The sequence below is a fragment of the Lepisosteus oculatus genome, chromosome 15 (assembly GCF_040954835.1).
Source record: "Lepisosteus oculatus isolate fLepOcu1 chromosome 15, fLepOcu1.hap2, whole genome shotgun sequence".
In the NCBI taxonomy this organism is placed as follows: Eukaryota; Metazoa; Chordata; class Actinopteri; order Semionotiformes; family Lepisosteidae; genus Lepisosteus; species Lepisosteus oculatus.
Window position 1 is genome coordinate 22,728,514 of NC_090710.1, and position 27,816 is coordinate 22,756,329.

The 27,816-nt window shown below is 35.7% G+C and overlaps 1 protein-coding gene and 1 long non-coding RNA gene across 5 annotated transcripts in view; one reads left to right on the top strand and one right to left on the bottom strand.

Moving 5' to 3' along the window:
• Positions 1-27,816, top strand: part of gabrb3 (gamma-aminobutyric acid type A receptor subunit beta3) — a 111,876-nt gene that overhangs the window by 39,178 nt on the left and 44,882 nt on the right. For 2 of the 4 annotated variants that reach the window (XM_015364320.2, XM_015364322.2), the window contains exons 3-4: positions 1,098-1,189; positions 1,312-1,379. In XM_015364320.2, the coding sequence (XP_015219806.1) occupies positions 1,098-1,189; positions 1,312-1,379 (160 nt within the window). Of the gene's footprint in view, positions 1-302; positions 1,010-1,097; positions 1,190-1,311; positions 1,380-27,816 lie in introns of those variants that run through there. The other 2 variants (XM_006639140.3, XM_006639142.3) reach the window with 2 other exon arrangements.
• LOC107079516 (uncharacterized) overlaps positions 8,381-27,816 on the bottom strand; it is a 64,992-nt gene continuing 45,556 nt past the window's right edge. The window contains exon 3 of the long non-coding RNA XR_011181612.1: positions 8,381-8,491. This is a non-coding gene — a long non-coding RNA (uncharacterized lncRNA). The remainder of the gene's footprint in view (positions 8,492-27,816) is intronic.

The following is a 27,816-nucleotide window of genomic DNA, read 5'->3' on the forward strand; positions in this document are numbered from 1 at the left end:
ATTATCTTATAAAGCTCAATAACGTGTTTTACAGTATGTTGAAAAAGCACTGTCACATACTGTATTACTGTACATACCTGTATGCCCTCAGTTAAGAATAATTAAAACCGGCAACTGTCAACCTGTCAATCCGTAGTCTGTGTACAAAGCCCTTTCTTTAATCGTTTTTCACCCAGTAAGGCATGGGCTCACCTTAACAGAACTGTTGCTAGCCCTGTTGAGCCTTTATGAGGTCCTAGCTCTGCCAATGAGCACAACCTCACTTCGAGTAGCTTTCAGACTGGCGTATCACGTGGGCACTTTGCTTTATAGTGAATCATTTATGCTTGGCATGTCAATTTCCACAAACTCAAGGCAACGTGGTTAGAATCGCCCCGATTCAATGACTGTCCAGCGCAACAGTGAAAAAACCTACACCGCGAATGTCGACATAAATTCTGTAGCGGCATGGAATTGCACAAAATCGGAGGTGTTACAAGTAGATGATGTTTAGTGCGTTTGCATAATCTTGTTGGGACCGACGTATGTGGTTTTCTAAAAAGGATTTTTAAAAGGAGCGGGATTTATGCTGGGTAGCTGAGCAGCAGAAGACAAAACTCAAGGGGAGATGGAACCATGGTCTGGCTGAGACCGAACCACAAAAATATATTTCTGCCATTGCCGGCAATGTTTCAGGCAACATGCATCTGCCTTCCCGAGTGCTCTTTTTAATTACCGCTTTAGCATCCAAGAGGGAGTACGTGGAAAAACGGATTGTGACAGATATTTACTGACATAAGACATCGCATGGACCAGCAACGACTTCTTTATCAAACACCTGCTAAGGGAATACATTTATCTTTACTTATCCGGTCAGCCTCAACACTGTACTGACACCTAACGTTTTAACGTCTTGTTGATAAACTCCTTGACATAAACGATCCTGAGGAATGTGGGGATTACAGAAAAGGAGACTATTTGGTGTTCTTTCAGCACCCGTGATAGTAGCAGTTATGTGCTGTGCACAGAGGTAAGTATAGAGGGTACAATAAAGCGTGAAAACTGGACAGTCGTCTCGTTTGAAAAACTGGATTTTACCTTTTATTATTTCTTTCTAGCGCCAACGAGCCAGGGAACATGTCTTTCGTGAAAGAGACTGTGGACAAACTGTTAAAAGGATATGACATTCGCCTTCGACCAGACTTTGGAGGTGCGTCAGTTCTTCTTTGAAAAAGTGTATTAATTACGTTTTGAAAATGTCTTGTTCAGATATTTTCGTATTTTTATATATCCATACGCTTATTTTACGCACATATTTTTCTATTTGTTCAGGTCCCCCGGTTGCCGTGGGAATGAGCATAGACGTTGCGAGTATAGACATGGTGTCAGAAGTCAATATGGTAAGTTTCTACATTCTCTCTACATACGATATATATTATTCATTTTGTGTGTGTACATTTAAAAGCAAGGTCCAGTAAATTATTTTTGCGTTTTACTTAATTAGTACATTGAAGTGATTTGTGAGGAGAGATGGGTTCTAAATTAAGGGCACTAATCAGATATATTAGGATGTAAACTGTTTTAGTGACTTTGTCCTGGTGTTTTAGTAACATCTTCTACGAACTGTTTACTTCAGTAAATGCATAAGAGTAGAAATAAGACATTGCTAAACTTGGCATCATAAATTCAAGAAGTTTGAAAGAACATGTTTATTGTGGAACCACGTACTGTACTAAGTAAAGACAGCAATATAGTCTCACATTGTGTAAGCGACATTGGCGTTCTCAGTCTGTGGGATGGCTGCCCATTCCCGACACAAGAGCCTGCTTCAGGAAGTCTTATAATTGACTTTACAGGAATGCTTTAGTAGAGACCACTGGAGAACAGCTATTATGTTCTCAAATGAGTTTCTGGCCAATGACTGGGAAGGCCATTACCAATTTGTGGTGCCTTAATTCTTTCCATTTCTGCATTGCATTAACAATGCAGATAGTTGTACCACAGTATGTGAAAATATTGTTTGATTTTCAATGGCAAATGACAAAGGAAGGGGTCGTTGGTAGAGACATTGATGTTTGGCACACTAACAGTGTACAGTCATCCTGCTGTGACCTTCCATGTCCCGTATCTTTCCCCACATCTTAGCAAACAGCCCAGCCTTTTTCTGAACTAACTTGAACACTGATCAATGAATATTCATGTGTTTGAGAGTTGGTAAAATAGTGAAACCCTGGAATAATTAGAAAAAAATGGTTAGTTACAAAACTCAAGCTGTCTCTGCTGTAAAATATCATAAACAAAAGACTAGCTTTGTGTGATGTGGAGAAGGACTTTCTTTATCTGTAAGCCATAAGCCCAATATGGAAATAAGTTTTGCTGATTAGTGTTGACATTCACATAAGTTTTGGGACATTTCATCTGATTGTTGGTGTTATTAATTTTCTGAACTCATATCCCCAGTTTCTTTTTCTGGTTTTTGAATGTACAGAATGTCCAAGAACAGTTGCCTTGGCTTAACATGAATGGGGTAATCATCATGCTAGCACCCAAGGAGGGAAAATCCAGTAGTTCAAGAAGAGCCTCCTTATTTTTCCAGTACTCTATTGCCCAACTCTGAAGTCACGTGAACTCTGTGTCTGGGACATGACGTTCTGTGTTCAGAGACTTCCCATGTTCTGTACAAGCAATCATGCCTTATCATAGAAAGGCCCCCATGAACTTCAGGGAATGTCTAATTATTTATTCCATGTTTTTGTGTTTCTTAAATACAGGTTCTTGTGGTAACTCATATACATATTATGTTATTGATATGTGTGAATGCAAAATCAATATCATTGATGTGCTAAATATGGCATTGAATTATTTGCAAGAAAGATATTCAATGTTTATTACTATGAAACTGCTACTGAAACTAAGTAGATAAGTAACTAAGATTATTTTTATTGTTTGGGTGTTTTATTTAATTAAATGTGTTGGTTTTATTGGAATTTAGCCGGCTGCAAAGAAAAGATGACAACAATTGATGTTCCATCTGAGAAAATCAACTATATTAATGGAATTTATTATTGCTGCCAAATTGTATGTGCTCATACTGTATGTTGGTTTTTTTTTTTAATTTGGCCTTAATTGTATTGCAAAGTAAAGAATAAACAGGTATATTTCTTAGAAAATAAAGAGCTTCAATGTTAATAGCTTTCTTTTTTCAGGAAAGTATTAGAATGTTACATTATGTTCTGTATAATTATATGCAGTAATATTTATTTTAAAATGTTTATTTTATGTAAGCAAATGGGATCTCATTTTAGAAAATGTGGTAATTGCAGTACAATTTATCGAGGCTGTCCATGGTGCTGACAAGCAACAGTTGCGTATTCTGAGCTTTATACTGTATGTTGAAATTAAATACATGGCGCATTTTCTACAAAAGAAAGCAATTAAGCTCATATAAGTTTAGTTGAGATATTGTTAACAAATTAGTTTTATATTTCAGAGTCAATAAATAAAATAAAATGATTTAGCTACAGTAGCTTTTAATATGCTGTGTATACAATGCAATACACTGTAAAGCAGAAAACTTTGCTTATAAATTAGCTACAGTAAATATACAATAAGGCTAATAAATATTTGTATATTATTTGTATAACACATACATACAGTATATAGTATGTATTAAACCACAGTTTACAAATGTTAATTGCTAACATAATAAAATATAATTAATGTTATACTTTAAAATGTGATAAATAAAAATATCTAAGAACTTAGCAAAGAGCAATCCATAAACTAACAGGACATCACAGGTACAGTACATGTCCAATACAATTGTGATGCAATGAATCAACCAGGGTATTATTGTATGGATATGAAAAAATCACTTTTATCCTGGACCTCAAACCTCTAAATACCACAAAATTAATTTGAGTATGTTGTAATCAAAGAGTGCCTTTTTAACACAAAATTAGCCTATTTAAATTCACATTTATGCCTGATATAATAACAGGATCAGTGGAGCTAAAGGGCTTTGCTTTCATGCACGTGGCCTTCTGTAATTATCATATTAATTGTTGTTATTCCAGCCAGAAAGGGAGATGTTTTATTTTAATTTGAGGTGCACTACAGAGTGACTGTAAACCTTATTTATGCAATACTGAGGCATTTTCAGTGTCTAATTACCATATTAAAGAATATGATAAGGAGTTTCTAAATGACTTCAGAATTACAGATAGAGATAAAAGACACCAACATGGGGTGTGGGTAGGGTGGGGGTTAGCTGCAGGGAAGTATCAAATAAACAACAGGAAATCCCTTGGAATTCTGGCCAGAGAATTAAATTACATTCTGCACCCCATGGATAGAGTGTGGTGAAAAGTAAGTACACCCCCTTAGAATGTTATGATTTAACATATCTAGACATACTCCTCACCAAGTCTTAATAGCAGATAAAATAAGCCTGATTTGACATATAACACATAAATTATATTTTGTCAATGTTTTTTTTTTAAAAGGGCAGCCAGTATTTAATATCTTTGTGTTAAAAAGTAAGTGCACCTTGTGCTGTGAAACAATAACTTACATTAAACATTTCCTGTAAGAGTTGATCAGCCTCTCACATCTCCTGGGATTAATTCTGGGATTAATGAGGTATAATGGCCAACTCTTCCTTATAGAACTGCTTCAACTCTATGATTTATGAGGTTTTTCTTGTTTGCACAGCTCTTTTTAGGTCCCTCCACAGCATCTCTTTGGGGTTCGGTTTTGGACTTTGACTTGGCCATTCCAAAATCCTGAATTTCTTCTGTTTCAACCATTCTGTGGTAGATTTACTTATTTTTTGGATCATAACCATTTGGATAAACTTTTGGTTCATCTTTAGCTGTTAGCCAGATGGTGTCTCAATTTCCTTAGTATACCTTGGTAAAGTATAGTTTGGAATGCATGGTAAACTCGATGATACTGTAGCCAGGTCTCTGGGTCTTGAAACAGCATTGCAGCCCCAGACCATCAACTTCCATCACTGTGCTTGATGGTTGGTATGTGCTTCTTCTGGTCAAAAGCAGTGTTTGGCTGTCACAAAACATGACATATTCCATTATAGCTAAATACTTCACTTCTGATTCATCTGTCCAGAGCATATTCTTCCAGAAGTCTTGTTTTTAAATCAAGTGGTATTTTGCAAACTAAAGCCATGCAACAATGTTCTTCTTGGAGAGCAGGGGTTACCTCCTGGGTACCCATCCATTAAAGCCATTATTTTTCAGTCTTTTCCTGAAGGTGAACTAATGAACTCTGACATTTAACATAGAGAGAGAGGCCTGTACATCCCTGCATACCCTTGGGGGTCTCTGAGGCATCTAGAAGCATCATATGGTAAGCTCTTGGAGAGAATTTGGTAAGATGGCCACAACTGGGTAGATTGTAATATATTTTTCTTAGTGTGGAATGATGGACTTCATATTGTTCTGAAATGGCTTTGATTGATAAGCAGAAACAGTTCCTTCTCTAACACTGCCACAGAGTTCATTTGATCTGAGCATGATGTGTTACCACAAACCTACTGTAAGTGCTTAGTACCAAACTGACAAATATTCTGATCTTACGAACAGGTGGAAATCATTTTCTGATGATCAGCTAATCATTTACACATGTTTTGTTGCACATCCAAGGGTACACCTACTTCTTCCCAAAAATATATTGAATACTGGCTAATGTTTTTTTAATAATGACAAAGTACAATTTTTTTTTATCAAATCAGGTTAGTTTTATCTATGTATCTGGTTTTAACTACTATTATTGCGGTGAGGACTAGGTAAATGTCAAATACTGTATGTCTAAATACTTAAAATCTTAAGGGGGTGTAATACACACTATACTGTATATTAGATAGATAAAGAATAGTATGCTATGAAGTAGCATATGGTGAAGCTTGTTATGTTTATAATGAGATGAACAAATGCAGGATATGTTACATTATTTCAGTTGGTCATTATTTAAATAGCCTGTGTTTGTTTTCCTGGAAATTGCATAGCATCACCACAAACTTGAACAACTAACAAAATATTATTTAAAAAGATAAATATAAATTTAGTTTGTCCATGTTTTCTGATAAAATATAACAATTGACTCTGCATTTATGATATGGTACTGTATAGCCATTTGCTTGAAGGGTCTCTGTGTAGGAGCATGAATTAGGTGTCTGTTTGTTGTATCCAAGATGAATATACAGTAGATAAAAATTTGTTTTTGGTAGAAAGGTGAGGGATAGCAGTGAACAATTACATGATATAGTTCAAAGCTGAAGCCTCTGGTATTTTATTTTTCTCCTGGAATCCAATGTCAACAAAATCACATACCATACAGGTTCCTACAGTATATACTGTACATGATGAGAGAAGATTTAATGACCTTGGAGTTAGTATCAGATAACGTTACAGTATATTCTCAGCCTATCGTATGTTTTGTATTTCTGATAAATAATATAATTTGAGTAAAACAGTTGGAGTGTATAGCAATATTTGTTAGGCATGACTTTTTTGTTGGCTTTTGTTGTGATGTGATATAATATAATATCCTAAAATTTAGAAAAAATATTCCACTAGTTTACCATATACAGTATACTGTACAGTGGAATATTGTTGAGGTACAGGAATATTGTTGGTGTGTTGTGGAAATAATACTTTAATTTTGTTGGTGTATAATTTAATGACCTGATCTTGACAGGTGTTGCTCCTTAGTTACTGTATTATATAATTTTTATTTTACTATTGCAACTTTTCCATGCAATTTTTTTGGGGTTAGGAAGTATTAGATGTTGTACAACTACTAAAAATACAACTTCTGATAATAAAAACAAGAATCAATTTGATTTATGAGAGCTTTCAAATGTAGTTATATGTTTAAGTAAATACTTTTAGACAAATATCATAATTAAAAATAAACAATAAAGCTCTAATACGAAAAGTAAGGAAGTCTTTTACTCAACTTTCGAAGAGTAAAGGATTTCGTCATTATGTTCCACAGACATAGTGCTGTCTTTAGTGCCCTTTATCTGGAGCCTGGTGTTAGGTATAATAAAAATATATCTCATACAGTATAATACTGTAAGTGTTGTTCTGTACTCAGGCAGGTAGTCCTTAAGGTAATCTAGGGCTAGACCATTCAGTACCTTGTTCTTTATGTCATTTTAAAATACACTCTAAAATTCACAGGGATCCAGTGTAACCTACACTTGATGAGAATCATATACTGAGATAGAATAATTTTAGTTAATACATACTGTAAGCTGATCCGATAAAACAAGGCCTTGACCCTGGTGATACTATATAATGTAAATGAAATAAATGGAAAAAATATATCCTTGTGACATCTCTAACATGGGCTTTGAATGACAACAAAGGGTTAAAAATAAAACCAAGGTCTGTAACCTCAGTCAAGGTTTTCATTGGAACTGTCACAGTCAACAGTGTCAGTGTCACCACTGTCAACAACAACACTGAGCTCACCACTTTTACATGGCTGATATTGGGATCCAATAAGTATTAACTTGCAGTGGCATAGTGGTACTGTGGTTAGCATTGCTGTCTTGCAGTACTGGTGCCCTGGGTTAAATTCCTTGGTTGCTATCTATGTGGATTTCATGATATTCATAAAAACAGAGCTGTTAAATAATTTTAGCATTGTGTTTAACACAAAAATTGAATTTAATTTGTTCTGTGTGGTGTTGTAAAGTGTAGCTTTTGAGTGTAGAAAAAGTACATTTGAAATGACTGTAGTCTGAACTTACAAGCATTTTTATATTACCATTATAATTGTAAGCTCATGAGTATCAAGTCATTGCTTCCCAGTCCAATGCATTCTGCTGTCTTTTCAGAAATACGAAGTTCATTTTAAATTTATACAAATTCTATATTGTTAAATTATTCTATAAAAAATGATTCCCTCTGAAAGGTGTGTTTTTAGCTGTATGGAATTGTAATTATTTTCCTTACTGTACTTACTTCCTGACAAGCAATGTTTTTTTTGAAGCTGTATTTAAGATACAGTATGTCCAGTGTCAGAAGCATAGAATCCTTCACATTTTACAGGCATTTTCAAGCAGGAACTAATTAAGACCTAAAAACCAGGTGATTTAAAATATTTATCAAATAATTCTATTATGAAATATAGGTCAATTAAAATTCAGAAATCCACGCAGCCCCATGACCTAGAATTATCCATTCCAGATTTAGAGATAGTAGAGACAGTAGTTATTCTAAACAGAAACACAAACAATTGTTTCGAATGCCAAGCTCTGTAGTTCAGATGCTGTTGAATGGATTCTTGGCTCTGTAATTGGGATGCCATACAGTAAGTGTGCAATTAGCCTTTTGCCACAGGGGGCTGGTGGGATAAGGTTTCTTCGGCTTGCTGTCCCTGCAGTGAATCCTGTGGTTTGCGAGGCTTGCAGTATTATCACTGAGAATGCACTGGTGCTCCGTTCAGTGCTGGCTCAGCTGTAGGTAGTCTGGTGTACACACTGCAAAAAAAATGGTTAGCTTGATATACTGTAGTTTGTTCCAAGACAGAGCCTGCCGTGACTGTGTCTTTTTTCCTTTTGTTGTTTGTAAAACTGCCATAAAATGACTTCTTTCAATGTAATCGACAGTTTTTCTGTATCAAAAATCGGAACCTTCTTTAAGGGGAGGGCATAAAGATGGATTCCTGTCATTTTTCAGAATTGCTTTTATAGGTGACACAGGCTTTCAACATTCTTCAAAATCTCACAATTCTTTAAGCTTGCATATCTCTACTTGTTACATCTGTGGAATTAACGTTGTGTATAGTAAATCAAACCCCCTTTTTCCAATGTAACTACTGTCCGATTTGCTATAATAAATTATAATTTCGTCTTGTTCAAATAGCCCGCTGTCATGGTTACAGCCAGCACATTCAAAAGGCTTCAGGCAGAGAAACAAGCTTGTGGAATTTACAAGAAGATGGTAGCTCATTAGAAAGGAGCATTATGCCGGCAAGAAGCTTTTTATATAACAGAGAAAACAGCATTAAAATTAATTTAATCTGTTGCAGGGCTACAAATCTGTTTCCTTTTTTAGAAAATTTGTGACATCAGAACCAAATCTTGAACTACTGCATTATATTTTTAGAATTTTTTTTACATGCAAACACAGAATGTTTTTTAAATAGTGCAGAGAAAATTTGTCTTTTATTAAATACTCTCTACCACAGAAATAATATGTTTATGTTAATACACTGGTTTCATGTAAGAGTCCAGGTATGATTTGTTTGACCTGTTTGTTTGATACTGTATGTTTATAGTTTTAATTTAAGGCAGGGTTTATAGAAATATTCAACTAGGGATTTATTAACTGCTGTAGAATTTCTGCCTGTTTTTTGTACAAAACAGATTTTGTCTACTATGTGAAAAAATATTGTTGCACAGTTCTTAAAGTGGTCAAAAACAGTAAAATGTTGTGAGAGCTGTTTGGATGGTTCGGGTGTCTAGATAGGAATATACTGTATAGTGTTAATTAGAATTAACAATTTGAGAGGGATTATTAGAGAGATCGGGGCAAAGTGGTACACGTGGATTAAGTGTACACATTTGTACAAGCTACTTTCATAAGCACCACTGCCCTATTACAGCTGGTAAAACAGAAAATGTAGTAACTATAGATAGTGGATGTGTATGACTGCACTGTTTCTGACATACAGTATTTTAGAATCATGTGGACATACAGTAAAAATCTTGTATGGGTAACAGGGCTCAGTGACACTAAGCATGTTATGGAAGTGACATTACCCCCTTGAAACCTAGTCCACCAAGTCAAGCCCGGCATACTGTAGCTGAGTTTGTTACTTCATCACTGTCTGGTGGGTGTGCAACATGTAGCTCCAATAAGCAACTGCAATCAAATCCTGGCAGGGGCAGAGCAGAGCTGCACCTTTCACATCTGTACTGTATATTAACCACATGTACACTGCATACTATACAGATTGCATGACTACAAGTTTTCTGAGACGCTCAGCTAATTAGCAGTGGAATGTTTTCTTCTTTTAGTATGTTGTTGAGTGAATTCATATTCTGGATTTAGCCAGGTAGAGCCTTATGGCACATCATACCCTTAACATCCTTCAAAATACCCGCACGGGAAGCTGGAATAAGCTTGTTGACAGCTACAAATTCTTATGTGATTGTGCCATCTGGAAAAGAGAATTTGCAAATTCATACACAATAAACAGTCTGCAAGGAAGCCTTATTCCAACACAGTGCACTTAAACCTGTCAGGCGGTATAATTAAGTCTGGCTAACCCAGTCTCTTTTTAACAGTGCCTTTGGATCACAAACCTCTGAAGAGCTGCACAGCAAGTCCTTGCATATTATTCAGATCTCTTTCAAAATTAATTATCTCCATATTTGTGGGGACCTACTGTGTAACGGGCTTCTCATATTTCTTGCACCACGCATACAAGTTCTTGTTAGATTTCTTTGCTACAATATAAGAAAATAATTCCTAGGAATCCCTTTAGTTCTGAACTGCATCTGCTTTATGAGTGTCGTCCTGTTCTTTTTGGCAGTTTGCTACATTTGTTTTGCCTAAAGTAAATGCCACGTTATTTTTTTTATTTTAGTTTTAAAAAGGAAGAATAATTTTCCAACAATTGATATTTGTTCCTAAACTATTTTGAACCTATATCCACTAAGAACATCACCGATATAGACTAAGAGTACACTAGATTAAGAGCATTGTAAAGTGACCAGTGTAACTTTTGCACATCAGGAAGCATTCCACCTCACATTCCCGCACGGTTCCCAATTAGCCTTTTCCCCAGCCTATTCAATGCTGCCTCACACTCTCACCTGTGCTCAGTATTAGGTTTTCTTGGTTAGAGCGATCCTGTGATTAATTATGTCTCGGTTTTTGGCTTCCTGACCTTGGTTTGTTCTCCGACTACGTCTCCTGGTTTTGTTTTGGCACTTTGACTATTGTTCTGGCTTAGACTCTCGGCTTCGGCTTCGCTTCTGATTTTGTACTGGACCGGTTTGTATCCCTTCGGCTTTCGGACCTCGGACTGTTTAATCGACTACGCCTCTGAAGGTCGTCCTGATTATTCTGCATGGGGTCCTCATTTATATTCCGTAACAGTATTCTTTTCTTACTTATCTCATAATATGTTTAGGGCTCAGAAAGCATTGCTTTTGTTGCCTGAAAAATCCCCAGAACCCACAGAAACAAACTGATACTTCACAGTACAATAGGCACCCTTGTTTTCCACAATGGTGCTAACAATAATCATGCAGTGGAAGTACTTCCCAATGTTTGAATTTCTATATTGAGGTAAGAGGGTAATGACTAAGGGACACATTTGAAAATGAATATTTCAGGTAACAAATTGATTTTCTTTCAGTTTATGACTTTCAAGCCAGTTTTTTTTTAAATCTCCTAGCCAAATACCTCTTGGAAGCTGTTGGGTTTAATATAATTTTGGATGCAGGTATGATTATGGCTTTCATGAATCATATACTGGTACTTGACAGATTGAAGATGAAGGTGATGAAATGCCCAGTTTCTGGAATCCATAGCACTGAGAAAGTGTATATCTGGGTAATATTCCATACATATACACAGCATGTGTTTAACCCTTTAACCAGACAAAACCCATTATCCTGATTAACTAATTTGCCTCATGTTATTTATTTTTTTACAGTGCTACCATGTACCAAAACTACCCATGTCTTCTGTAGGACACAGTCATAGGGTTTTTTTAGAAATAATTCAGCTGCATTAAGTTCGTAACTGTATAAATCTTGTTTGGAAAAAAATGAAAACTAGAATCAACTCTGCTCAACAACTATACTCCCTTTTTCTAATTAAACTGCATCAGAAACTTCTAACAATAACAAAGGGTAAATCAGCTGGAACCGATGACATTCCTCCTGAATAGCTAACCATTTGACACTGGTTATATCCCCTTCTGCTTGAAATGATACATGCTACTGTACCACTGAAACATTCATTTCGAAGGATTTTTAATACTGCCATTACACTTTGTGCAAATTATTGTCTGATCTCTATAATTTGTTCCTACACAAAGCTACTGTACTGTACTGTATATGCAGAGGTTCTGTCCCAGTGACTGGAGGCCTACTGTATACAGTATGAACAAATTAGGTCTCTGCCATCAGATAGGATTTATTAGAGAGCATTTAGGATCTGCTAATTTTTGACACCTCCTCTAAATTAATTGTACAGCTACTGATATTGCTTACCTTCATGGCATTCCTGAATTGGGGGATGAGAAGGCTTTTGAACATCCTCAAAGTGAATGTCTATGGTATGGAAGATATGGGTTTGGGGTTAAGTTTCATTAATACCCTTAAAAGTTTATACTCAAATGATTTAACATTTGTGTTAACAGGCAGCAAACATTCTTTAAAGTGTGCTATGTTTAAGGGCACTCATCAGGGATGTGTGGTTTTCAATCTGTTTCTTCTCTCTATCCACCATTTTAAGCTGTCCTTCAGCCTATGCTGTCCACTTTAATTTCTGTTGACAATGCTTAACATCGCAACTTTCTATGCTGATGATATATTGTCGTAAGTATAAATGTCTTCAAACTCTCTCATCTGTTAACTGTTATTTTAGCATTTCAGTACTTGGTTTTGGACAAAAAAAGTTACTGTAAGTCTGCAGTACTGAAGGTAATTGTCTAATAGTAAAAAGGCTATTTTGCCAAATACCACAAATACAGTAGGCTGCTACTCAGAGTTATTTTTATTTATGCAATAATCAACTTTAATACAATTTTTAAACATGCACAGTGCCCTCCAAACCAGTGGCCATCGGAATGGCAAAGTCAAAACTGATGTTTATATTTTACAGTTGAGCAATTTGTGTTTGTGATAATGAGATTAATATGAATAATACAATACATTTACAGTTGATCACATTAGAACAGTTACTGTACAGTATGTGCTTTGTGTTCAACCCAATGATTTCAAGTGACCATAAGTAAGGGGCACATTCATCAAAGTAAATTCAGAGTGTAAAAGTCAGTATTTCGTTGTACAGTATATTCCTTGGAGGCAATAACCACATGAAGTCTATGACCCATTGAGCTCACCAAACGCCTTGTGTAATCATTTGAGATGTTTTTCTATATCTTTTACTGTTCATGAACTCCTTAGTTATATTGGCTACATACTGTATTTTGGTTCATTGTCATGCTACATGATGAAATACAGTCAAACAAGTATGAAAGCATTTTCTTCCACATACTGTAAGTAGACAAAATGTTCTTGCAAATATAAGAATGCATTATGCTGCTGCCTTTAATAGTTACATCATTAATAAGAGATGAGTGAGATGGTTCTAAAGACTAAAAAATGTGTTTCTTCTCTTTAATTTGTATACAGTAGCTCTATGATTTCTCTTTCACCCCTTTATGGTTTCTGTAGTGCAGCCAAAACCTAATACACAAAAGAGACAAAACTTATTGTAACTCTGAAACATATTAAAGTATATTAGGTGTAACCTGCCTGGCTGAAGGAACTATAGCCTGCCCATGAGAATGAGACTGATATGCTTGAGAGAGAAGAACTAAATCCTATATGATGTGACAAAGAGACTTAAACATGTGGAAAATGTTTACCATGTTATAAGCTTATTTGGTGAAACTCACCTGGCTGAGGGAACATTACCTTACCTGTGAGGACTAGGTTGACATGGCCCCCAAAATATATGAAAAGAAACCTATAATACGATACAGAATTCTTCAGTTGTTAAAGGTCAAGATAGCTTATGGATTAAGGCCCAAGTTGAAGATTGAATACAAATGGGTAAAGAAAGGTTTGAGGGAACTTCAGTAGCATTTCCAAATTCACTAAGTAGAAAAGTGGTTTAGGACACAAGGCTCTAGAGAATACTATTTGAATCAGGGCAAGGGGAAGTCCATAACACAGAAGCAGAAGAACCCTTAATTGTGGAACATGGTGAGCTTTCATAAAGTATATTAGGCTCTAATTTGATGCCAAATCCATATTTTGAGCAGACTAATGTTCAGTGATTAAATGTGGGTAATGGAATTCCTTGATGAGCAGTGAAGAACACCACACTAATTGAAGGATTAATCAGAATGTGTTTGAAGCTGAAGGAGATTTAGATAACATTTCAAGGAGTGATGTACAGTAGCAGGCAGTGATTTTCCAGAGAGTATTGGGTCAAGGTACTGTATGGCTATTGGTTGCCCAAAGATCACCCAAGAGTATTGGGTCAGAAGGTATAGCTCTCCAATATTAGTGTCATTTTAGTAGAAATAGGGTGGTTTAAAAGGAGTGTTTGTGGAGATGGACTTAAAATAAAGAGTAGACCGTTTGAGGTGCAATGCTCTCAATAATAATCTGAGAAGGTCGCACTGCATACCAAGGAAATCATACTGGACTATGGCTTCTAAGTCAGGCCTAGGAGAATTTCTGAAAGAAGAACCCTGCAAAAAGATTAAATAAAAGAGAATATGAGCGGTGCAGATTAAGGATTGGATATAGATAGAAACCTAGGTGAGATGTTGGGGAAGGTTCATGATACACATTGATTTAAAGCACCTTTATTTAATGTATATTATAGATACTGTATATGACTGAGAGGATCATGCCAGATGATCCAAGTGGTCACTACAAATGGAACCCAAAGAAAGATGCAACTCACGACTGGCAACCCACTGAAGCTAAGCAGGTGTGAGCCTGGTCAGTACCTGGATGTGAGACCTCCTGGGAAAAACTGAGGTTGCTGCTGGAAGAGGTGTTAGTGGGAACAGCAGGGGGCGCTCACCCTGCGGTCCACGTGGGTCCTAATGCCCCATTATAGTGACGGGGAAACTATACTGTAAACAGGCGCCGTCCTTCGGATGAGATGTAAAACTGAGGTCCTGACTCTCTGTGGTCAATAAAAATCCCAGGGCGTTTCTCGAAAAGAGTAGGGGTGTAACCCTGGCTTCCTGGCTGAATTTCCCTTTGGCCCTTACCAATCATGGCCTCCTTATAATCCCCCTCTATGAATTGGCTTCATTACTATGCTCTCCTACCCACCAATAGCTGATGTGTGGTGAGCGTTCTGGCGCACTATGGCTGCCGTCGCAACATCCAGGTGGATGCTGCACATTGGTGGTGGTGGAGGGGAGTCCCCATTACCTGTAAAGTGCTTTGAGTAGAGTGTCCACAAAAGCGCTATATAAGTGTAAGCAATTATTATTATTATTATTAAAGAATAATGGTGAAAATGTTAGGGTACGGTTGACAAAATACAACATATGATATGAAGGAAGCAAAGTCAAGAAGATGTACAGTAGAGTATGGTAGTCCCTTAGAGAAGATGTGCATAGGAAACATTAAATGAATGAGCAGGTTTAGGAGCTCGCATTAAAGAAGAGTTGGGGGAATTCGAGAGAACTGTCTTAAGCATGAAGCATGGAGGTGCAAAAGGTAAAATCAAGGATGAACCTTACAGACCCAAGAAGAGAAAATTATCTCCCCTTGTTGGAGTGAGCTCAGATGCTTGAAAACCCAATCAAGATTGAAAGAACTCTAGTGGGGGAAGTGTCAATGAGAAAGACATCCCAGAAGCAAGGAGGCAAACGTGTAAATAAGAGAAGATACAGCAGAGGGGTTTGAAAAGTTTTAGGCTGGTTCAGCAATCAGAAGTGAAATGGATTGTGAAATAGTATTTTTCTCATTGGTACATCCTGTGGTGTGCCAGAGGATTATGGAAAAAGGCACAAAGTTTAGCAAATTAGCAAATATTATACCCAAGGGTTACTGTATGTGTTTCATCCTACTGTTTTAAACAGGTGTGGCAAGATTGCACAGAGGAAAGGCAGAACTACACTATAGAGTAAACTTCTTAATGTCAGGAGAAAAGAAGTTATGATGGAAGTGAGAAACATTGGTGAAGAGGTGTGTCTAAACAGTATGCCCAAGAGTTGCTATATACTGTATAGAATGCTAAACCTGTAGGGAAAAATGAAAAAAAGGTGGTGAGAGCACGCATCAATGGCTAAGCGGGCATCTATGAATAGGAAGAAGTAGTGGCAGTGGTGAATTAATCAAGCAAGTTGTTTCTGAGATATGTGCTGTAAGTCAAACTAGTATAGTTGGCATGGGAAAAGATGTCTATTATTGAAAGCAGATTCAGCTGCTGGGAGAGTTGCAAACAAAGTGGTGTAGATGGAACACAGCTGATCATGTGGACACAGAGAAGAGGACCACTGGGGGCCAGGCCCAATGGTTATCCCTCTCCATTCAATGAGTTTGGAGTTCTAATATTATAGTAAGGCAAAGACAGTCTCAAATTTTCAAATCTGGCTGTAGTTCATAAGATCAGATGCCTGAGGCTACCTGTGAGAAAGGTTGGAGGCCCAACCAGAAACAAGGAAGAAAAGGTGAAGAGAAGGAGAGTGGAGATGGCCAAGAGGAAGTAAAATTAAAGGGCTAAAGAGAAGGGGAAGAAAGGGAAATAAATGGAGTGGTCACAACTTTTCTGGAATTTCAAGGATGTTGAAGAAATCAAATGAGTCTGAAGTGAAGAGCAGACATCATTGTCACTCCAGAGTGCCAATTGCTTTCTGTATCAAGTATCAAGAGGTAGAATCTGAATTCCACTTCAATCTCCTTCAGGGTCCCTTTGAGATAAGCCACCATCTATTCCCTTATATAAGACTTTTTTTAAAAGAAGCTATGAGATCTATATCGGGCAAGAGCAGCGCAAAATAGTATCATGAGAAAACGAATGACATTTTTCCTTTTTTTCTAATTCCTTTTTTTTTTCAGGTTGAGTAAAGACTCAGTCATACTGTAGGAACACTACGGTTTAGTTTTCTAAGCACACTTAAGTGTAGATGCCAAGCAGGAGCAATTGCATAATAGTGCATTTACAAAACTACTAAAAGTACTAAAATACTTTTTTGTATTGTTCTGTACTTTCATGTTTCCAGCAAGAGCAGAGGGAATAGTGAGGAAATAAATATGTGGAATATTATCAACATACAGGGAAGGGCAAAGGGCTGCCCAGGGAATGTTGATGTGTAGGAGCTAGTGTAGAAGTGTGTTGTCAGCAGGACAAGGAAGTTAGGACAGCATGGGGGCTTGTGCAAGCACTTGGGAGAAGATGCAGAACTGATTCATCTACTGGGTAAGCTGTAGGTAGAAACTGATATGGCAAACAGCTGCAGGAAATATGTTTTTCTTGCTTTTAATTTAGTTCTACTTTCAAATTCTTAGGGGTTCCATGGCTTGGCAGGAGGTCTGTGGATGACATAGTTTATAGAAAACTGGAGTTTGATTCTACTGAGCACATGGAAGCAAAAGAGCAGCCACAGAGAGTAATACAGTTACTATAGGTCTGTGTCTGCTAAGATCAAATGCTGAAAGCAAAAAATGAAGAGCGTAGAAGAAAGAAGTGCAATAAGGATTTTCAGTGGTTTATGTGTTGGAAAGCAGAAATAGACAATATTTGGAATTTTATATCCTCCCAAACAACTGTTGAAAACACCATATTGGAATGAAATGATACTTGAATCTCCCAGAAGAATCTCTTACAAGCAGCCACTTACTAAATTCTTTAATCTGCAGCATGAAAGTACTTCAGGGGTCTGATCAGCTTTACATGTTGATTCTACGGCTTTTTTAATCACTGTCTAGGCATCAATTTAAAGAATGCATAGCTCTCCATATAGACTTCACTAGAATTAATATATTCTAGGGATTCCTGTATGCACTGTAGGTTTAGTTTTTGTTTTTTGATAGAAACGTCCATGCCTGCCAGTAGCCATATCACTCTGCAGCTCTCAACTGGCTACCCACTAAAGCTAAACAAGGTTGAGCCTGGTCAGTACCTGGATGAGAGACCTCCTGGGAAGCTATGGTTACTGCTGGAAGTGGTGCTAGTGGGACCAGCAGGGGCTGCCTACCCTGTGATTTGTGTGGGTATGCATAGTGCTAGTGGAGAGGTGGTGAAGGCCTGGAAAGTATGCAAAGTAGAACAATAATACTTTTCAGAGAAGAACTTTTATATTTTGCATAATAAATAATAACACTAGAAATAATGGAAACTGAGAGTATTAAATAAAATGGAGGTATTTTCTTTAACTTGCCAAATAATACGTATAGTTATATAGATCAATAACAAAAAAATCACAGGAGAAGCCGCACTGTCTTTCAGTGATGATAGCACAATATCTAGTGATATCCAGGTTGTTGCTATGGAATGTACTGTAGCTACAGTATATGCATCACAAGCGTAGAGCAGAGGTGTAATACACAGTCTCCTAACAAAGTCTTTCCAATATCAATGCTTAAACATATCACAGTACGATCCACAGTGCTGCCTCAGGCACTCTATGTGATCTTTCTCATTACAATGAAGAAAAATTTAAAGGCAGCATTAACCACCCACATCGCTATGCTCTTAATCTTACTAAGCCTGTTGAAGTCAGTGAATGATGTCTGAGCATGCAGGGAAAGATAACACTATATAAAAATTCAAATAATAATGTCAAATATATATATATACATAATTCTACTTTTCTGCATTCAAATTAAAGCTAATTGATATTCATTACCATATATATATACAATTGTATACAGGATATCTCTTACAAAGAGCACCTTTCAGTATTATGATTTATTATGGTCTGTTTTAAGCATACTTATAGGAAGTAGCTCACCACTTCACAAATCTGAAAAACAGAAAGGTCTATACTGTATTTCATATGCTGTATATACTGTATATACAGTACTATACACACAGTCCTGTATGTTGTTTTTTAAAGTTTTATCTATTGAATTAATCCTCTGTTGGGAATCACATTTTTAAATGCTACTTGAATTTACAGTATTCAAGTATTTAAAATACATATGCATTACATGACTACCATAACAAATACAGTAAATACAGATAAAAGGCAAAGGAAGATGAGTTTTGTGAGAAGAGTGGTTTCATTTTCACCATCCGTCCTACTGTAAATCCATTCTCAGAAGGATGGAGTTGCAGTCTACAGTTTCCTTTGTAGGAGTAGATTCAGCGCAATGATAAAAATGAAGCTTATGAAAGTTCATGTGACAAAATACCCCCCATTGTGGTATTTCTAAGGTTCAAGTTATTGTCTGGACAAGGGTTTGGCAACTAACACCAAATAGCTTTACAGATAAGGTCAGTTATTACCACATTTATGCAGTTAATAATGTATACTTGTACTTTATAACATTTAAACACATAATTTAAAGTGCTAACAGCATGTTTTGCCTCCTACAAAAACAAAATGGATGATTGCTGATAGGACTGTATGTCACGACTGTATGTTATTGGAGGTTACTCACAAAAGTGTTATCTAATGGTGTAATCTGTGTCGAAAATCCCAGTTCCCTTGGAAACCCTAATGAGTCTTGAGTCACGATCTCAGTTTGTTTGTAATCCTTAACAAGAGATCAAAATTGTGAAGAGATTACTGAAGATGAAGATTTTGAAATTCAGGACCACTATTAGACTTAAAAGTAAATTGTATTATAAAATTATGAAACAGATTATTTCTTTTGTTATTTTTTGCAAGATCCTGTGTAGATGTTAGATACCTGGAATGTTTATTTGTGGTTTAAAAGCCCAGGTATAAAAAGTATGGGAGCCATCCTTAATTATGCAACAAAATAGATTCCAAACTACATTTGCTTGTCATACAGTATGTTCTAGCAAATATGTGATAGCATTGTGTGTTAAAGGACTGTTAAAAGGCTTTCAAGCATTCTTGTCTTAGCTTTATGAAGTTGATCAATTTTCTGAAATGTAACAGGACATGCCAGGCACAACAGATATAACTCAAGAGTTAATAAACTAAATAAAAATTAGGATCATAAGAGAATGTTTGCAGTTCCTAATCAAAGGTGTGACCTTTGCTTGTGACAAATAAAGCAGGAATTTTAAGGAAGCACGTAGCAAATGGAAGGTCAGTGATGCCACACAATCCTTTATGGAGTCACAAAGATCTGAACCTATGTGATAACTTTTTATGTAGCCAACATTTCTGAGAAAGAGACCTCTAGTGTGCTAAAATGAATAATAATAATAATAATAATAATAATAATAATAATAATAATAATAATAATAATAATAATAAACTTTATTTTATATAGTGCCTTTAAAGGTGGTTTCTCAAAGCGCTTTACAGGATGACAATAACAATAAATAAGAACATTTCACAAGATAAGACACAATTACAACAATACAACAATAACAATAGAGGAGACCGTGGAAGGTGGTATTAAGAAGAGCAGGGGGGTGAAGAATGGAACCAGTTCAGAAATGGCTTTTCTGAAGAAGAAGATTTTGAGTCTGGATTTGAAGGAGTTTAGAGAAGGTGACTCTCTAATATCCTTGGGCAAGAGTTCCAGAGCGTGGGGGCATAACAGGAGAAGGCCCTGTCGCCCATGCAATGTAGACGGGCTTGGGGGACAGTAAGGAGGGCAGAATTTGAAGAGCGGAGGTTGCGAGGTGGGGAGTAGGGCGATAAAAGTTCAGACAGGTATTGAGGTGCCAAGCCATGTAAAGCCTTATAGGTGAGCATGAGAATATTTTTTTGTATTATAAAACAATACCCATAGAAATCAGAAGAAACGTGAGAACATGTTTTATTTTTAAATGTGCTAGTGCTTATAATAAACTACTTGTAAAAATCAGTTCTCTTCATATTTTTGTCATTTTCAAGAAATAAATTTAAGTGGAATGAATACATAAATGCTATCTTCCAAAAGACAAACAATAGCAAACAATAAAGGCAGAATTACTAGAGCTGCGTTAAAATGGCAGGAGTCATATGAGGTATCAGATGAAACCTCACTACTGTGTGGGCGTGAGTAGAAAATGTGTAGTCAAGGAGATAAGGTTTATTTATTTATAATTTGATTGGATAGATTGCTTAACTGCAGCGTTCCAATACATGCTTATTTAATGCAGCTTTAGTTTAACTCTTTATAACCTACCATCAGATTATGATGGCACTAGTAATGGCAGTGATAAATATTTGAGAAGCAATGTACCATATCCCCTTATAAATATATACTGTATATGCTACTTTGTGTGCCATTAACATTCCAACACACAATTACTGCTTTGCAGAAGAGTTATTTAGAAATGCATTGTTCTTTTAGGAAATGCATTTAGTGTTATTCACACTTAGGAGTTTAATTACTTTCCATTAACCTATGCCTATTTGCATTATTAAATTTTCAAGCTGAAAAAAAAATCCGCTAATAAATGAGTAAATCACCTTTGTGTGGATCTTAAAAGCCACTAAATGCATCATGTTCTACTTTACCAAATCCAGTTGAAACCCAATATTGGAGTGTTGTACGGGTCTGATGAGAAGCTACTATATGGCTTTTATAACCTTGTAATGCCCTACAAGAATTAAAAGAATTCTTTTTCATTGAAGCATTCATCAATCAAGTGCATCCAATTAAACTGGGTAGAAGGGATCTTGCAGTGACCACAATGCACCCCTTCTGTATTTAGTCTAAATCTGTTGTAAGAACCTGCGTGTTATACTGTAGATAATGCACTTGTTTTCTTGGTTCTTTATTGTCTGGCCACAGAAATTCTCTGAAAAACAATTTCACTTATTTTTTTTCTGGGATAGAGTGGGGATTCAGCGGATCCTAGCTTTCCGCACCAAGGAGGAGGGTTTGATTTCATGCGTAAAACTGACAAGATGAGATCCTCCTTGTGCGTTATTCCTGTTTCAGACAATCAGTGACATCAGGAAATCCCCAGACTATCCCTGTAGCAAAGCCCTGTGCTATTTTTAATTTGTAGTTCCCGTCATCCTGAGAGTGGGGGTGGTGACTTGGAGAATTCCAGAGGGTTATGAAAAGGGCTGTAAAAGCCACTGAAATGCACTAAACCTACAGCTTCATTGGGTAGTTTTAAACGCCATTCCTCTTTTGTACAGACATTATTTTCTGTACAATGAACTATATACAATTTGTAAAAAAAATTGTCATTTATCTTAATCACAGTGCGTTCCTTGACAACCATGATGTTATTTAGCAGTGCTGAAGATAGGCGATTGATGATTGCAAAGGCGTAATGAAACTGGAATTGAATGTTGAAATCTGGGAGAACAAAAGACAAATTGATATTAAATTTAAAAGAATTATAATGATATAATTATAAAAGCCTTAGAATTATAATTCTAAAAAGCCATACAGTACCCTTCTTTTTGTGAGTTATAGGTTTGCATATTGTTTTTTTCCTATAACATGATTTATTCTTTCCATTTTGTGAAGTGTTATTTTTTTTAGATTTACAGGTATGTGACTAAGGCATTTAATCCTTGTAGTATTATTGTTTCCTTCAAATATTTACTGTAACAGAAATCTTCTTGCTATAATCATAAATAGATTATATTTATTTATCAATAAATAGAATTACTACATGTTCTTTCAGTGAGTCTCTTTCAGGTTTGGTCTTTCTCAATTCTCATTGTCTCAATTATGATATTAAAATGCTTCAATATGTTTAGTTGTCTGTTCTGAAAAAAAGACTTTTATTGTTGTTACATGGAAAATATTTATTTTCTGAAATATTTAAATAAGGCATTATATAATGTTATATAAGAAAAAGCATCTAGTATATCATTACTCGTAGAATAGACGGTGTGAATCATAAAATTGATGATCTATTACACTTTAGCTGGTCAGAAAAACACAGGCTCATTCACCAAGTGGACTGATGTACAGTAGATGTAGAAAAAATACATTTTTCTCTCATATTTTAGGTGATGTGTGATATATAGTCCATCATGTGTATCTGATATAGATATGAATTACCAAAGGAAGATGTGCAAATCTAAAACGTTATTTCACCCCTACTGTATGTGCAATTGTTTTGTGCATAATATATACTATGGAATTCAGTCAGGACCTAATGAAAGACGTTAAATTATATAGATACAGATTATCCAATGCATTAAGATAACTAATAGTTTTGTAATTATCAAATTTGGAAAGGTTATATAATTCCAGAACATATATACAGGTTAAGCTTGAAATGCGTAATTATGTTGTATATTGTTTTGAGATCTTTATTATTCAAACTCCATAATCTTAAAAGAGTTTGTTGCACTGTTCATCAAAGCTAGCTATATGATGCTGATAACCCCTAATAACGGTGACTAATAACAAGCCCTTAATCTACAGTATGTCTGCTAACTTTGCCAATATGAAACTGTGAGATCTAGTCAGTACTTCGATACTTCATACTGTATCTGTCTATGCACCCATCCACCTTTCTACACAGTTGTCTCCACATACCTTGAAGCATGGTTGTCAATGCAGTACTAATAGTACTACTATATTTTCTCTGCACTGTATAGTGCTTTTCATCCCAAACGATCCTAATGCATAGGAAGAAACAAAAGAGATAACCCACCTAATACACCACTGAAGTGCAGCACCCACATGGGGACAGTCATTATGCATAGTATCACCAGCCTCACTACAAAACAGTTCATGCAGAGAAACAGAAATGAGAAATTGCTTAATGGAATTAAGAGAGGATGTGGAGTAGGACAATTTGAGTTAACCCAGAGTAGAATGTAGCCAGGACATGGGGATTAATACATTACTTCTACTTCTTCAAAAAGTGCAGCGGAATCTTTAATGAATCTTTAATGATCTAGCTGTCAAGACCTTGGTTTTATGTTTGTTATGAATGATGGACCTCTCACACCACAGAGTCCCCGGTCACATATAGGCACGGGTTTTTAAATTTTGATTCAGACAGGACTTCCTTTAGCGAAAAGGTTTTCCCTGTATGACATACTGTATACAGCACTGCTAAAATATGGATAAAATCAGATAAGATCAAACAAACAGTTTTACCAGAATAGAAAAAATCGAAACAGATGGAGCTTTACTATTCCATAATACTATTCCATTACCCAAATCATTTTTATTTTAATTACATATTATTGCCATTTGAAATCCTGTTAGATCCTAAGATTCTCTTTTGTAATTGTGTCTGGACTGTACAACTTAATGAACTGCTGTACAATATTTCTTTCAATATATAATGCATAAATGTGTGTGTGGACACCTTGAAGTATCCATATGTACACAAAATAGTGCACAATGTACTCAAAAATAGTGCAAAATAACACATGCTAATGCAATATGTTAGCTAATGCATGTAGTTATAAATTTAAATGATTTAGCAAACATTGGCCAAAGCATACTTAATATGCATTAACATTTACCTCTAACACACAGTCATATTAAGCATTTATTGCTTATGAAACTCTTAAACCACATAACCTTAAATAATTGAAAGTCCTTTGAAACAAGAAGATAATGTCCCAGCAGATTTTGTGAATGAAGCAGAGTGTGACTGAAGTGATTCACTTGTGACTGAGCACATATAACATGCTTGTCAACTTCTAATGCGTGGAACTTCTTCTATGAAAATCCAATATGTGTCATGTTGGAGTGAATATGTTATGGTTGTTCTCTTTGTTTAGCAGGATGTACACTACAAGCAGAATATGATCTGTATTGTATTAGATGGACACATGCATGTCATTATTGTGTGATGTGTTAGTTTTAATTTCTCTTGGGACACAGCACTTTTACATTCCTGTTGTGATTATTATTTTGCATTTTGAGGACTTTTTATTGACAAGTGGTATTAAAACATGAATGATGTAATTCATTTTTTTTAATTGTTTTTTCCCAAGTACGACTATTGTGGCATTAAAACCTGGTTATGTGCTGTGAGTCTTTGTATGGGGTTAACTATAACTATAATAATATCTATTTTTTCTGAGTTTGTCTTCTTAGAAATAGTATTAATACTATTTTACTTTACTGCTGTTTCATATGAGAAAGGTCATTGAATATTATATTTGGTAAGGAAATGAGAGCACTCAAAGCTTTTGAGTATTCCAGATGCCATTAAAACTATTGTTACTCCAGCTCCACCTACTCCTTAATTATTTGGTTTGTCTGAAGGTTTTCGGTGAGATATTATTATTTTTGTGGAAGAAAACAAATATCAGAACAAACATTAGAGGTTCAAGACAAGGCCCCTGTTCTGTTTAAAAAAAATAATTCTGTTGCCTGGGTAACAGGTGAAATGCACATTTTTTTAGAATTCATAGGCTGTCAGAACCAGCTGCTTCAAACAGAAAGCAGCAAAATGTCAGATGACAAAGTGAAAATGTTTGCTGGTGCAATGATATGTCTTAGCTAAATATAGAGATGTAAGTGATAACTGAAGGTACTGTACTTGTCAAGTGACTATGCTAATTCCTCTTTGTCTGCCTCAGAAGGTAGAGTACATATGAAAATGACAGGGTGGATGTCAAGGATATCTCATCTTTGTTTTGCTCTCTACATTGTCCAGAAAGCATTGTATAAATTATAGCATTAATGTCGCTTATCCTCTAGTTATAACACTAAACATTCTACAGAGTCTACACCTGCATTTTTTTATAAACTTTTTATCTTAAAGGTTAAAATTCCTGTTTACATTAACATGCGCAAATTATCTCTGAGGAGAATAGCAGTGTCTATTGCCTTTTTTTTTCTTATTTCATATTACTGTTAGTATTGAAAAGCACACTGCCTATATACAGTATATTACTTGGCTATGCTTCTGACAGTTATACTGTATGTTGATGTGTTGTAGTCTCAGATTTGTTTTGTAACAGTGCAATATGATGGTCCAGGAAGAGAAACAAAGAGAACCCCCTGGAAGTTACGGAAGACTTACATATTTAAAATGTATGCCTTAGGTTAAAAGTCTAATTAGTCTTGAAATTACACCTAAAGTCAGACAGCCTTATTTACAAAACTCTAGTTTTCTTGCCTGAGAAAATAGTGTTTTTTTCTGCTATATATACTCTATATATTTGTGCAGAAAGATTGTTAATGCTGTCTGTGTATAGTACCTTATCTAAGCCTGTATTAAAAATTAGAGTTGGAGATCATGGGTATAAACATGAATATACTGTAAGTGACACATACAGTATAACAACATAACATTACTTGGATCCTTGACAGTAATGGCAAGTAGCGTAGTCACTTTATTTTCTCCCTCTCTCCTTCTCCTGAATACAAAAAGTCAGTTTATATAACTAGGTCAAACCTCATTTAACAAATAGAAAAGACATAACCTATTCTTATACTTATGTAGCATATGCATTTGGACAGCTAACAATACATTCATAAAAGTGTTGTCACACTGGTTTAGCTTGAATTTCTGTGAATTCAATTAAAAAGGTATCCAATCAATGGAAAGGTGAGTGACCTTTTCTCTCCCTGGGCTGTGCTACTGTCAGCCACTCTGTCTCCTCAGTAGAATAAAATCACTTCTGAAATCTTACATCTCCTGCTGAAGTGTTTCTTTGGCAGTATTTTAAACACTTTCACCAACTTGTGGTCAGTTAATAGTGTGAAGTAGTGAGAGAATGCTTTGTTTGAAAGCTACTATGTTGGTTCAAAATGCAGGACCTGTAGTGTGGCCTTGAGCCAAGATGGCCGCATTGGAAGAACCTGCAGAATGAAGCACAGCTGGTTGAAATGTAATTGGTGTTCAGAGGAAATGAAATTCTACTTGAGGGAAATAATTTGATGGGATAGTGTAGGCTCTGTATGGAATTTACTAATTTTCTGGACTAAATCTAAATCTAATTTCAAGTAGGCTCTCTCATGGCACTAGCTTTGGAGGAAGAGGAAGATTATGGATGATGATGATGACATCCCTTTCTCGCTTCATGTATTATCCTGCCTTCGTTCTCTCTTTATTTTTTGTCTAGATGTCTGTTTCTGTATTTATGCTATGGCCCATTCCTATAACTAACTAAATAACCTCACTGGGAATGGCCTAGTCATTTCTCAAAGTGTATTCTTTAATATGATGATCTTATTGATAAAATTCACGTTGATAAACTTGAATTAAATATTCGGGCTCATTTTGTCTATTTGTATCTTTCTCCTTGTTTACATGCCTCATAGTCCAAAGACAGCTATGTACAGTAAATATAATCAAACAATACCCATTGCATGAAGTGTCCTGCGTAAGGCAGCACATTTGAGAAGTGGAAATGTTGCTAGCCTTGCTGAAACGCAGCTGCCTCCCACAGTCACAACAATGCAACCACAAGAAGGCTTAATAGCCAAAATAGTTTTTCTTTTTCAAAGTGGGTTTACAGTACCTATTTCTTTACAAACAGTGCTGACACAGCACGCTAACGTTAGTTACTAATAATGTATTTTACAATTATCCTTGTGTTGTTAATCTTAAAATTCAGAAGTCAGGCACTCAGGAGCTATTATGGATCTTCTAACTTTAATGAACGATAAACAATAAGTGTTAAATATCAATTGTTTATTAGAGTCGATTTTAACAGAAGTATGAATGAAGATCAAGAAAAATGATACATGCCAACCATATTCTTATCTGGGTATACATCACATATTTTTAATCATTAAGAACATCTGTTTAAAGTTGATGAGAACAGATGTTAGAGGAAATTAAATTAGCTCAACGTCAGTCACGACCATGAAAGATGATGGGTATGAAAGAAGTAGTAAACACATAATGTTAAGCTGAAATGCATTGTGTAATTCTATCTCAGGCAAAGTACTGTATTCTATAATAATTGCTATTATAATATATACTGTACATTGAAATGTTTTGGGGCCAATTACAATGTACTTCTAAAATACATTGCAATTCAATGTACTTGTGGTAAGAAGTGATTCTGCAAATGAAATAAATGCAGTATATACTGTATGTACTG